Source organism: Amblyomma maculatum, chromosome 8, assembly GCF_055883805.1.
Source record: "Amblyomma maculatum isolate TAMU_Amacu chromosome 8, ASM5588380v1, whole genome shotgun sequence".
Lineage (NCBI taxonomy): Eukaryota > Metazoa > Arthropoda > Arachnida > Ixodida > Ixodidae > Amblyomma > Amblyomma maculatum.
Genome location: NC_139351.1, coordinates 122,371,741 through 122,385,261, shown reverse-complemented (window position 1 = coordinate 122,385,261; position 13,521 = coordinate 122,371,741). Strand labels below are relative to the sequence as shown.

At 48.1% G+C, this 13,521-nt stretch overlaps 1 protein-coding gene across 1 annotated transcript; it reads right to left on the bottom strand.

Moving 5' to 3' along the window:
• Positions 1-4,088: 4,088 nt before the first annotated feature.
• Positions 4,089-6,528, bottom strand: LOC146182411 (progestin and adipoQ receptor family member 3). The gene has a single exon (XM_084575998.1). The coding sequence runs from the start codon at positions 6,506-6,508 to the stop codon at positions 5,504-5,506; it is 1,005 nt and encodes a 334-aa protein (XP_084432124.1). The 5' UTR covers positions 6,509-6,528; the 3' UTR covers positions 4,089-5,503.
• Between the last annotated feature and the right edge of the window lie 6,993 nt (positions 6,529-13,521).

Below are 13,521 nucleotides of genomic sequence, written 5' to 3'. Positions count from 1 at the left end.
CAACTACCGAGACGGCCTCTCAGAGGGCCTCCTCCATCTGCCATAGGTTGCCCCGGGACGACCAGATGGTAATGTCGTCCACGTAGATGGCGTGGCGTATGCCATCCACGACGTTGATCTTCTCTAGGAGGCCTCTGAGGGCAAAGTTAAAAAGCAGTGGAGAGAAAACAGCTTCTCGAGACGTTCCTCGGGTTCCAATATCGAGGGGTCCGAATTATTCATTGCCCAATCTGATAGAAGATTTCCGATTTTCTAAGAAGTTTTTATGTAGCTAAATGTTTCCTAGCCGCTTTCGAGGGCGCTTAATTTTTTTTTTTTTTAAGAATTTACTCAAAATTGAACAAGCACAACAGCACCGACACGTCTTCCAATGCACCACAGTTGAGTAAATTCGTTTACTTAGTTTACGCGTTGTGGAACCACAAAAAATAGTTCAATAACCCACAACGCACGGTCTCTGGTCATGCTAGAAAACCCAGAAAAAATTGATGTGTGTTGCTGTGGCTGTAGGAAGAAGGAAAAGAAAATGCACGGGAAAATGCACGCCGCTTGCGGTGGGGGCTAGCCAGCCACCGAATTTTATCTGTTGTAGGCCGTCATTGCACCCGCCAGTGCTTAGGTGGTGGATGATGGCTCTTGCGGCGCGCGTCTTTCTCCTCCTCTTCTTTTTCTTTCTTCTCTACTTTCTCTCTTCTGTCCGCACGAGGCAGCGAAGGTGGCTCAACCACAGAGCCAGTAGCAGGCCCGTGCATTTTCTTTTCCTTCTTCCTACTGCCACAACAACAACAACCTCCGCTGCCTCGTGCGGACAGACAAAGAAAGAAAAAGAAGAGGGAGAAAAAGACGCGCGCCGCAACAGCCGTCGTCCACCACCGAAGCGGTAGTGGGTGCAATGACGGCCAACAACAGATAAAATACGGTGGCAGGCTAGCCCCCGCCGCAAGTGGCAGTGACTATACTCCGTTTCATACATCAAGTGCAACACTACCAAAGCTACAGCTCTTGTTTGCGCTCTCCGCATCCGCGATAAAAAAACAGTGCCTGCTCTTGACGAGAGAAAATAATAGTTGCTTTGTCTGCAAGCTTAATACATTTTACATTTGCCATCAACTTCATAAAAAGCACCTTTTTTAGGGAGAAAAGGTCGGATTCGGCTAATTTTTATGTTTTTTTATGTCGTTTTTGTTCGTGCCGCATTTTGCTGCCCCGCAGATAGATAGATGGATTTATTGAAAGGAAAAGGCAGAGAGGTTGGCCCGAATAATTCAAATCTGGCCTGCTACTCTGCACTGGGGAAGGGGAAGGAGAGAAGAAAGAAGGTCATGATGGGTGACGATGTGGGAGAAGGCATATGAAATATATATACAGACACAGCAGCTTGCTTTACAAACGTGAATCAAGTCCGCTGGCGCTCAAATAACGGCAAAGAGCGCGCACTGCCTGGACGCCCTTCCCCTTGTCCTGCCAAGCGCCCAGCAGCAGTTCCTCCGACAGAGGCCTCTTGTCTAAACGTTTCAAGGAAGCAGCTAGCACATTTCTTTCGTTCGCATACTCTGGGCACACCAATAATACATGGTCCACAGTCTCTGGGATGCCACAAGTTAAACATTCCGGTGAGTCCAGCTGTCCAATTAAATGTAAGTATTTGCGCGTGAAAGCCACGTTTAAACGAAGTCGATGTATCAAGCATGTCTGATGACGCGGAATATCACGCGGAACATAAAATTTAAATGTTCGATCAAGCCTTCTTAGACGGATGTGTCGGGCGTCTGGTTGAGCCCAGTAAGCTGCTGTAGCAATATTCATATAACTCTTTAGAAGACACGTCGTATCCGCTCTTGAAAAAGGCACAGCTGTTTGGAAGCCATTGATGAGTGCGCTTTTCGCTTCAACATCGGCCTGCTCATTCCCATGGAGGCCGCAGTGGGCAGGAATCCATTGAAACATTATCGTGTGGCCTTGCAGCTGGGCAGATGTGATGAGATCCATAATGTTTAGTGCCAGGGACTGATAGGCAGTGTGGCGTAAGAAGTTTTCCAAAATTTGTAATGCAGTCTTCGAGTCCGTGAATATACACCATTTTTGAGGTGGTTCCCCACATATATAGCGAATAGATTCTCGAATGGCTACAAGTTCGGCAGCGGTTGATGTAGAGGTATGTCCCAAAAGGAAATGCAGAGTCGTTTTCCGAGCTGGTATGACCACAGCTGCAGCGGATGCCTGTGCTGACACAGATCCATCAGTGTATATGTGAATATAACTGGGATATTCTGACCAGATGTGTGCCAGAGTAAGTTGTTTGAGTCCACTAATTGGTACCATTGATTTCTTTAGTATTCTGGGAACACGAAGGTGCACAAAAGGTTTATCCATCGTCCATGGTGGTTGGGTGGGATGATATGGGAGGGCATATCCTGTCGGTACTTGCGACTGATGGCAGCGGAGTGCAGTTGTAAAACTGCAGTCCGGCCTCTCATCCAGAATCTTGCTGAGTGGGTGAAAACGGTGTCTTGTAAGTGCTCGTAAATATACACGAAGTGGTTCGTGTGACAAGTATATGGACATTGGGCGAGCGTGTGCCTCTTCAATTGTGCCTTTGTTAGAGGTGCATCTGGGCAGTCCAAGGCATATTTTCAGTGCCTGCGCTTGCACGCTCTCTAAAGTCCGTACCTTTCCTGTAAACGAACTGTAATTTTATGTAGCACCGCAACGAACGCCGAAAGGAGGCAATCGATGAGAGACAAATGAGGCTTTCGCCCCTCAATTTTTTTTTTTTTTCATTGCTTCTCAGTAGTATGCAGCAAGGCACTTCCGAATGAAGTTCAAGGTCACAGTGGCGTTTGATCATTATAGAATATTGAGGGCTCCACTGGACGAGTGAAATGTGAAGTACGCTGCTTTTGGGGAAATATTTGTTCACGTGTGAGAATAGCGGCGTTTGAAATTTATGTACTTATCGGCTGAGCAAACGAACAAAATTATGTGAATGTTTATGTATGTTTGGTGACCGGCTTCAAGGCGAAATGATTCGGTATAATGCGAGGAGGAGGAGGAGGAAAAACTTTATTTAGTCCTATATTATTTGGCGGTTTTTGGACGTCTTCAGAGATGTCTGCTTGTTGTATCCACAAGAGTCTTCTCCGTCGACTTCGTCCACTTTTTACAATGGTCGGTTGCCCTCAGTCCAGGGCTCCGCTGGCTGCTGCCGCCCGTTGGGCTCGCTGTAGCAGACCTTTCTTGTCTTCGCAGCGGTCGCTGGACAGCAGAGTCTCCCATTGCTCCGCACTCGGGTTTCGAATTTTGGGGACCACATCTATGTTTTGACATGCCCATGTGATGTGGTACAGTGTTGGTTTTTCATAGCACCACGGACATCTGTCAGCGTATAAGGTAGGGTGCATTTTGTTTAGTATGTGTAGGTTTCGGTATGAACCCGTCTGTAATTGTCTCCATATGACAGTTTCCTCTCTGGTGAGAGAACTGTGCGGTGGGGGATATCGCATTCTTCTTCCTCTATAGTTTTCTAGTATGGCCGAGTATGCCTTGGGTGCTGGCAAAAGTTCCGCGGACCCGTCGGATGCTCGGAAAGTAGTGTAAAACCACTCAGACCAGTCTCGCACCAGAACTGGCCTTTCCACATAAAGGTTATAATTATTCTCATCCTTTTCTTTTTGTCGTACCATCATAACGCCTGAAGCGGCGTCTTTTCATCATCAAAGAGAGCAAATTAGTGACAAGGCGGCGCGCAACGGCGCGAATAAGGGTACTTAAAAGACGCGGACAGAATTTGAGGACCTCTTTCTCCCGTGGAATCTCGCACTGTGCGCTGATTGCCGATGTGATTTCATAAAAAGCTGTGCGGCAGGAGGCTGCTACTTAGTGTTGAACCAAACGCTGAAAAGTCGCAAGGCCTAAGGCTTAATGGGCCGGGGCAGCCCGCAGATTAGGAAGAAGGCTACACAGCGTCACGTCGTCGATCATTTTGTAAAGAGCTTGTCGTGGTACAGCCGTAAAGTACGTGTACGTGTAATGGTCGTTGCGAAGAGATCAAGATAGGAATTAAGACACAAGAGACAGCGTTTGACGTAGGCTGCTTTTATTCGAAGCCCAGCCTCACGAGGCAATTGGAATATTCTATACAGAGGGGGGCGAAGGCCACGCAGTTTTGCGTGAGAGTATTACGCAGGTTGCCCTTCACAGAAGGAAATGAGCGGCGGTGCCACCGCAGACGACGGCCTTGATCGGCGCGCGTTGCCGTGAGCGTCGGCCGAGGAGGTTTTTTTCTTCGTTTGTTCTTCGCCCCTGTGCACTGAACAGCGTTCGAGACGTCTCATAATTTCTCCTTCCCGCACTGCGGGAAAATACAGAGGAGGTGTGCCCTGCGATCGAGATACCCGCACCAGACGGGGAACTCCGAGGGCACGCCATATTTTTCACGAACACTTTCAAAACAGTCATGCTGCTTTTTAAGGAAAGTTTGCCCGTTCGCTACGACGCCAGCGTCGCTAATGTCAGAAGAGAGGAAGGTTCCACCCGGCGTCAAAGGTTTAAAGAACATACTAGTCATAAAAACGACAAGAATATTCCACGTGGTCACATTATGCGACTAGAAATTAGTCACTTTATGGACTTAACTTTCGCGTTCGGTCGTTATAAAATGGGTTTTTTTCTTTCTGCGCCTCATGGGCGCAGAAAGAAAAATCTTTTGACGTCGGGTAGACGAAAGTACAGATGACCATTGAGTGAATGGGTGAATGCTAGAAAGTGCAGAGCCCCAATTTCAACCGGGCACGAAATAAGACAGCGGGAAAACGTTCATTTCATACTGCCTGGGTAATAATGTCCCACTGTTACTTTGTCGAAAATTCGACAAAATTTCTTATGCACTTTTTCTTTTCCCAGCTCGACTGAAATTGGTTTTTCCGACTGTACAAATGATAGGAACTGATCATGCTTGCGCAATACACAAGCAGAACTTCGAGAGATCATACTCTGGGACTAAGGTCCCGTTACGGGCTAGAATTTGCGTGCGTTGAAAACTTTTGTACCAACTTGAAACACAGTTGGTACTGCTCTCCGGACCGGACAGGCAGCACAAATTCTAGGCCTAATGCAACGCGCGCGTTACTTTCTACAAACACTAAATCTCATAACCTAAAGCTGATTAGATGAAACGATGATCAGCGCGCGCTCTGAACTATGTACAGTTCGTGTTTCCGGGCGGTTGACTTGCCACAGCAGGAAGAGCACGTGAGTTCGTATAGCCCATCCGCATCGCGATGAAGACAGGCCGGCGGTCACACGCGACACCATTAGGGTCCCTTTCCTAGCAGCGTTGGAACAGGTCGCAGTCTCTGTAACGATGCCCGGGTGTAAAGAGGGCGCCAGGCCATTGAGGACGAAGCCTTCCGCTTCGTGATGCAACGCGGATCGGCAACTCAAAGATGGTTGACTTCCCAGTCTGTCTCCGACGAAGCCTATCCGTACATCTTCGAAATGCACATCACAAGTCGGCGACGACGGGCACAGCACACTGTTGTCCGCGCATGAAGTTGAGGTACAGGAATCCGGTCTCGTGCCACCAGACAAGTGCCAGGAACACGATTACGTGCCAGATCTGGTGGCTCGAGAAGACGTAGTCCACGCGACCAGGCCATAGGCGCTCGGGCAGCTTGAACCGGTAGACGGCGAACGCCGCTCCCATGAGGGCGAACAGCACCACGATACGGGGCAGGAGCAGGCGCACGATGGGAGCATCGAGGCCGCCGTTGAGCGCGAACCAGTGGGCTGTGGGCACCAGGCCGAACACCACGAGCGAGCTGAGAACCACAAGACGAGCTGGCTCGAACTCGGCGCGGCTGGCGAAGCGTGGCGCGAAGTTGAGCACCAGCACGATTGCGACGAGCAGGAGTTCAACGCCACTGTAGAGTCCCTCGAGCCAGGGCTTGCAGCTGAAAGCGAAGTGGACGCCCGAGAGGAAAGTCATGCTCAAACTGAGCGTCACGCCCAGCACGTCCCACTTGAGCAGTGAATGATAGCAGGTCTCCGAGTGGCAGTTGAACGTGTGGTACACCACGGACAGTAGCAGAGTGGTCATGTACGTGACGCACAGGGCGATGCAGATGCCGCGGTCCGCCGGCGACGGAGACACCTCGTCCAGCCGCCAGATCAGGTCGTGCACGAATAAGGCCAGCATGACGAAGAACCCGGAGAAGTGCGTCCAGATGTTGAGCGTCTCGTTGTTCCACTCGAATGCGCTCAGCGCGCACCGGGGCAGCGCCATGTTGCAGCGGTAACCCGTGCGTATGAACGGGTTCTGGCGCAGGAACTCGGGCGCCTGCTCGAACGAGCGCAGTTGGTCCCCATCGCTGCCCTTGCCCGAGTCGGTGGCGACTACGGTTGGAGAAAAGTAGTCGAGAACCTGCCTCCAGACCGACTTGACGCTCTCGGTCGGGATCATAGCGACGACGCACCGGTGCTCTCTCCTCGACGCAGCGGAGTCACACATGGTTGTTTCGAGATTGGCGCGCAGCTGGCTTCTCGTTCGTCGACCGCAGACGACGACCGGTTTTTGAACGTCTCGACCGGAGCGCCGCGCGGCGGCCTGACGTCGGCCGTTGCGTCAATTGTGGAACCATGACGACGGTAGTAGCGACGGCGTTTTGCGTGGTCTCCCAGGCGCGACCTCCGGCACTTCCCGCGACGCGGTGGCTAGTATCATGCGATAAGGAGGCCTCGGGGCAGAATCTTGAGACGCGCGATGCTCGAGCCACTCGCGGACGATGAAATCGAGATTTCAGACGCTCGCGCGCTATGAGGTTTGCGGGTCGGTCCACTTCCGGTGGCTGCTGACCTCGGGTGAAGGAGGCGGAAGCGCCCGCAGCGAATTTACTGAACGAACTGGTCTGATGGTGGTCAATGTCGGTCACATGCAAGGGAAAGCGTGCAGCTGCGGTAGAGCTGGGCGGGCGCCGACGCAAGTTGCCGTCACGGAGGACCTTCGATGCTGACGCGCTTTGCAATGCAAACGGATTATGAACTGAAGGAGGAGATCAATGCGCTGCCCCGCATTTGCACAGAAAGGACGTTGGTCCTACGCGGGTGATAGTAAAAGGAGATTGAGGCACTGATCGTGACACGGTGGAGGTACGCGGCGTAGGGTCATATCATCATGAGCTAAGCAATGCGGAGTTAGTGTAAGCTGATTCATGATTAGACGATTTGATAACTTGCATGGTCACCTCTGAAGACCTATACTATCACACCGTGCATGGCAATCAGCGGGGAAAGATGAACCACCGAGATGAATCCATCGGGGAAAGATGAACGTGACCGCCCTAGTGATGGTTGCACGGGAAAGAGAGTCACTAAAGGAAAAAGGCCACGCGAGGTTAAATTGCTTCCGATTTCTTCGTTGCTTCCAAAATTAATGGGAATGTGGGGTTCATACACCGCTGCTCGGCAATCGTGTCGCGGGTATCGAATGCGACTCGCGAACCAATGAAAGCGCATTGAATCGGGCGAACCATATAACGCGGGACGCGAAGAGATGGAGAGTTTAGAAGCGGGTCGACATGTGCGCTTTCGCTGCGTCCAGTCGGAGTGGAACGAATGTAAGCACACTAAGAACTGCTGCCACGACTTCAGAAATGCACCTGAAATCGAGCTGCTTCAAAAATTTGCGGGACCGATATGAGACATATTGACTTCAGAGTCGATACAGATATATTAAATCGAATACTAAAAACCACTTTGCCCCGCCGGGGTGGCGATGTGGTTACGGCGCTCGACTACTGTTCCCAAGGACGCGGGACCGAATCCCGGCCTAGGCGGCCGCTTTTCGGTGGAGGCGAAAAGCAAGGCACCCGTATGCTGTGCGATGTCAGTGCACGTTAAAGAACCCCAGGTGCACGGTCGAAATTTCCGGAGTCCTTCACTACGGTGTCTCTCATAGCCTGAGTTGCTTTGGGACGTTAAACCCCACAAACCAAACCAAACTTTATCCCCGCCATTTTGAAAACTGCATTCAGCCCGCAAATAATTTCGGCAAAATTACATAATTCCTATCGGAGCTCGTGAACATAAATTGCCATTTTGAAAACTGCATTCAGCCCGCAAATAATTTCGGCAAAATTACATAATTCCTATCGGAGCTAGTGAACATAAATTTGGTAAATTCCCGTTCGTGGGTTCTGTTCTACAACCAAAATCATTGTCTTTGTTTAAAAAAAAAATTATAAGGTTTCTCATTTCTAGCAGCTCTTTTTTACGGACTTGCACACTCAGAATGTGCACGGACATTGAACTTAGAAGACGGATGGGTAGGTCTTGGCTGAAGCTGCTGAATTCACAACGAGTTCGAATTACTACCAAAAATGCCGTTTTTTAACAACAGCTGCCAATGAGGTTTTCATTATGCTTGCTGCTAAGGTTCCGCCAAGTTTGGCTGCACGAGAATGTGGCCCCTGGAAGCGCAAGTAAAATCACATTAAATTTATTCCGCAAAGAAAAGTTTACGAGGAGGACAGGAAGAAAAGCTGTGAAAACAGCTTGAGGAGCCCTGATGCCCTAGGACACGAAGCAGCAGAGGAGCGTCACGCCAAGGGAAAGCAGCTTAGTAGGATGAGAACTTACATGATTTATGGAATATCGTTTGAAAACAGAAATTATAAGGGATAAAAATGGAGTCGCTGCGTCACTTCAGTGCAGAACATTGCTCGCAGTTCTTTTGGAAATATAGGAGAAATGTCAATGTTAGTTTCATGTATATGCGATTTCGGAATTTCAATAGTCGATGTCCATAATTAGTTCCAAATTTGGCGACAGACCGCATTTCAAGATGGCGTACATTACAAACAAGTAAGTTTCACGTTAGCCGCACTAGCCATATAGGCTTGTTATAAACTACGGTATGCCCCCCCCCCCCCCCCCCCCCCCCCCCGCTCTCCCCCAGCAGCAACAGAAACTGTTACATCGGGGAAAAAAAAATTGACCTTCATTATATGCATGGCATTAGGGCTCCCATCTGCGCAAACGTCGCCAAGATCTAGCTATACATATAGGTCTCCGCATTTTTGATCGAAGGATTTCTAACCATATATAGACTGGTTATTTCATTTAATTTATTTATCACATACTGCAGGCGGCAATGCCGAAGCAGGAGTGAAGCACAAAAACAAAAACGACCGAAAAAAAAAAGATAAACTTTACAACAATACGCGAGTAAAACAAAGCACAAATTATGATCATTTATTATCTGTCAAGAATGGAAAACAGTCAGCTGCAATCCATTCCAATCAACGATGATCGTCAACGAAAAAAAAAAAAAAGAATGCTGAAATAAATGGATACATGCAAAGCACGACTCTAGAGAAAGTGGTGAGAGTGTTCGGTTGGCGGGGTTCTCGACAATTATAGACATGGTGCAGGATTTAATGATAGTTCGCGATTATTTTCCAGTCGGGGGAGTTTCCACTGAGGCTTTAGGATTGAGATATCAAATTATATTCAATTAATGCTTCGAGCTCAACGGTTCCACTGTACTGAAAAAAGTGAAGAGGGCAGCTTTTCTTTGCTATTTCTCAAATACGTTTATGTTTGAGATAGTACGCGGATCCTAAACAATGTGTGCGTATTCTAATTTTTAATAAGGGTTTCAGGTACTAGCGTTTAACCTGGACTGCTGTATATTTTAGTTTACGGGGCAACAAGCAGAGTTTCAGCAGACAGGAACATCCACCATCAAACGCTCAACCCTTCTCAATCACTCAATGATAAGAATCTGTGCTATGAGGAAAGGAAAGACGCAGTTAATATCCCATTTTCTGTTGACACCCGAACTTAGCCATGAAGGAGGAAAGAAGAGCGACACGGGTCACCATGGTGACCCGTTAACAAGTCGATTAATAACAATAATGGCTTGTGCTGGGCATCTAATTATTAATGTGGTAGGTGAAGTTCGCAGGGGTCAAGTGGATGCAGCTAGCACAGAACCGGGTTAAGTGGAGAAATATGGGAGAGGCCTTCGCCCTGCAGTGGGTATAATCAGGCTGATGATGATGATGATGATGCTAGGGTGCACTTTCGCCAAAACTACTCCGGTATAATGGGAAATAAATTACAAGACTGGTGAACACAGTGATGACGTCAAAAGTCGTGAGTAGCATTCGTTCAGTGCAATAGTTTAATGCGACCGCCTCGTATACCGTAGTGCTGACAGCAGCCACACATAACAATGAAACATTAATTAAACTAATTGAGATCACTAATTAGCACTACTAAGTATAACTAGCAGCGGTTTTGCCGCACTATCTAGCACTACAAACTAAGACCGTTGCCTAGCAACAAGCCATAATGGGCAATACTATCACATCAACTGTTAGGCGTCCCTTAATTTTTTCGATCCCCCTCGGTTGTTTGCCTCTTTCAACGGGCACTGTCGTCGCACAACAGACGGGCCTTTCGCTGCTTTAGCACGCATCCGGCTTACAAGCCTATATCTACCATACACCCAACTACTCCTCCCCCCCCCCCTCCCCCCCCATCCCTACCTTCACCCACAGAATTCCTCTCCCAAATACATACATCTAACCACTTACCTCCATTTGCCATGAGCTGCAGCCGCCAGACGCCCAACGTGGCATTGGTATAAAAAGAAAAAAAAAAAAAGAATGGCGAAACATTACCTTCCTAAAATGGTGGATTATATCCTTTACGATACCCAATAATTTTAGACTGGAAATTGCTCCTGAACGCCGTTTTTCTCGGGTCTTAAGAGTGCATCATAACAATCGATGCACGCGCAGATCCTAGCTCGGCACAGTTTCGTCCATTTCGTCCTATTTACTGTCGAAAATGTCACCCCGTTGGTTTTCAAATGCAGTCTAATTTTAAATTACATGGATCGATCGATCGCCACACAAACTTCAAAATAAAGGACTTATTGCGCATTAGAAGGCTAGATACAGTGCGGTCACAATAGTATCTTGCAGTACTTCGCAGTTGCCTCATAGCTAAAGGTATCCTCCAAGAAAGCCGGACTTGTATAAGCCAAATGTTGAGGACGGTATAGACGCAATATAGGTGAAAGGACCATTAATTCGAGCCATATATATTTCAGAATGATCGCCTAACCTGGAAATGCATGAGAAATAATAGGCCGCAGTCTGTCGACACGACATTGGCCCACGAAATGTGCTGCTTGGTTTTATCGCGCCATACACACAAATTACATCCACTTTACAAGCCCGACAACTGTTAGAAATGAAATGCATAGCAAAGTCCAACACATATATGACGAATGAAGGCGACGCTTGGTTTTCTACATCGATTGTCTCAGTCGATTTTAAAAAGACTGTATCACAATACAAGACTGTTTTAAACCTATAAATCTAATGTATAGCAGAGAACAATGAATCAGGAGCTACCGGATATTTTTAACGCAGAAAGATCCCGCATGCCAGCCATAGAAGGAAGGCCGAAGTCTCCCAGTAAAACGAGTAGAAAAGACCACCCCATCAAGGGTCAGTCCCTCTCACTCTTTTCCTCTCCCACGGCTAACTCATCATCTGACTGACCTGACGAGTCTTTCCAAGAGGCAATGAAACGTGTGCGCAAAGAAAAAACACAACCAAGAAAAAAAAAAAAAACGCGAGCGCGAGCCTCTTCCGAAACAAAACGGCGTCACTGCACGTTCGACAAGGTCTTCCAAGGTCGCTGACGACGAGTAATGATAGCTTTTTCCATAGTAAGCAGAAGGGGACGTCTCACGGCCAACCGGGCGTCTTGGCTGGCAGGTCAGCCACCGCGAACGGCCCTCCTACCTGCCATCTGCCGCAGAGCAGGTTTGCCGAGCGATATACGCTGCTGCGAGGTCCAGTCAAGGCAATGATGACGGTATAGTGGTGGTTATGTTAACGACGGTTGATCCTAAATACAGACCGCAGAAACGTGCCTTCCTCCTGATGATGTTTGTTTGGTATGCAGCTCTTTTGAGGTCCGTATCAACTGAAAAGTAAAAGTCCGCTTGCCCTATAAACTTCGTTCGCCTCAGCGAAGACCTGTTACAACTTGGCGAAGTCAAATATGTTCAGTGGTGAAGATTTCCAAAGCAACCTTGGGAATATGTTGCACTCAGTCCTTACAGGCAGTGCATGCCTGCGCACTTATCTGGCATTTGCGCCGCCATGGAATCGCGCCAGGCAGCATGGCGAGCCGTATATGGCCATATCGGAAGAATATATCTATTGGTCTGAAACGCACTTAAGCAATCGGCTATTGGCTGCTGTATACAGATGTATGGTGCGTTATTTTGCCAAAAATACGGCGCATTTAGAATAAAACTGGGGCATCGTGGACATCGCGACAGCTATATGAGGAAATAAACGCTGTTACGTGACTGAGCTCAAAGTGTGCGGCCGGCTTGGAACCGTATCACTTGGCAGCGACCACCGATAAGTACGACCAAGCCTCGCCAAAATCTCGGCCTAAATCATGGTCCCAATGCGGCGCAGACGTTATCAGTGCTGCCATGACCGCATTTCGTACTGTACCCAAGTGATGCACAGGCGGAATTACGGACGTTAGTACCTAAATCTATCAGACACCAAAACGGGACCGTATAATGAATGTCGTCGATGGGCAGCGGTGGCCCGGTGCGCAGACGGCGTTCAAGCGCTGAACAAGTGCCCGCGATGGCGCATCAGGTCGACTGATTCGTATAGGCAACATACACGTCATGGAAGTATTGAACACTGTAAAACAATAATTAAGCTCGCTACACCGACTTGCCCCATGCTTCGGCGCCCAACTCCCGATGTCCGAACTCCTGAGGCCGGACGCCTCGTCGCTAATCCAGGGTGTTCACACTTGCACCGGTCTCGTGGAACCATGTAAAAACCGTGGTTAATATATAACGAGGACACATTTAAAAATGGCGCCAGAAAGCTTTCTTCAAAGAGATAACAGCTTCCTCACCTCTTAACTGTCTTCTCCTTGAACAGCAGCCAAGGTATTGCATTGTTCCAGGAAACCATGCGGGTGTGGACCCCTGGATTAGCGACGGATCGAACGGACTCAGGAATTCTAACTTGAGGAGTGGGCAGCAGGCTGGGGCCAGCCTGCGTAGAAAACTATATTTCTTTACAAGGTACACAGAGAAGTGGAAGGTAAATAATACATACAGGTATGTGAGCACGCGCTTGAGGATAAAGTACCTGTTTACTGAGAGAAATCCCTGGTTCGCCATAGACAGCGAAATAGACGGCGATAGTGCGGATATCTTTGTATTTGTCCCCCCTTACACAATGCTTCTATGGAGGCCTGTAAGGTATATGTAAATAAATAAATAAATAAATAAATAAATAAATAAATAAATAAATAAATAAATAAATAAATAAATAAATAAATAAATAAATAAATAAATAAATAAATACTTGAACTAGATTACTAGCAAACGTAATCCCGTCCACAGAAATAATGAAACATCAGATGTGTCCATGCTGTGAGGCAGGGAAGACACAC

Coding starts and splice junctions, on each gene's coding strand:
- LOC146182411 (XM_084575998.1), bottom strand. CDS start 6,508: ATGTGTGACTCCGCTGCGTCGAGGAGAGAGCACCGGTGCGTCGTCGCT.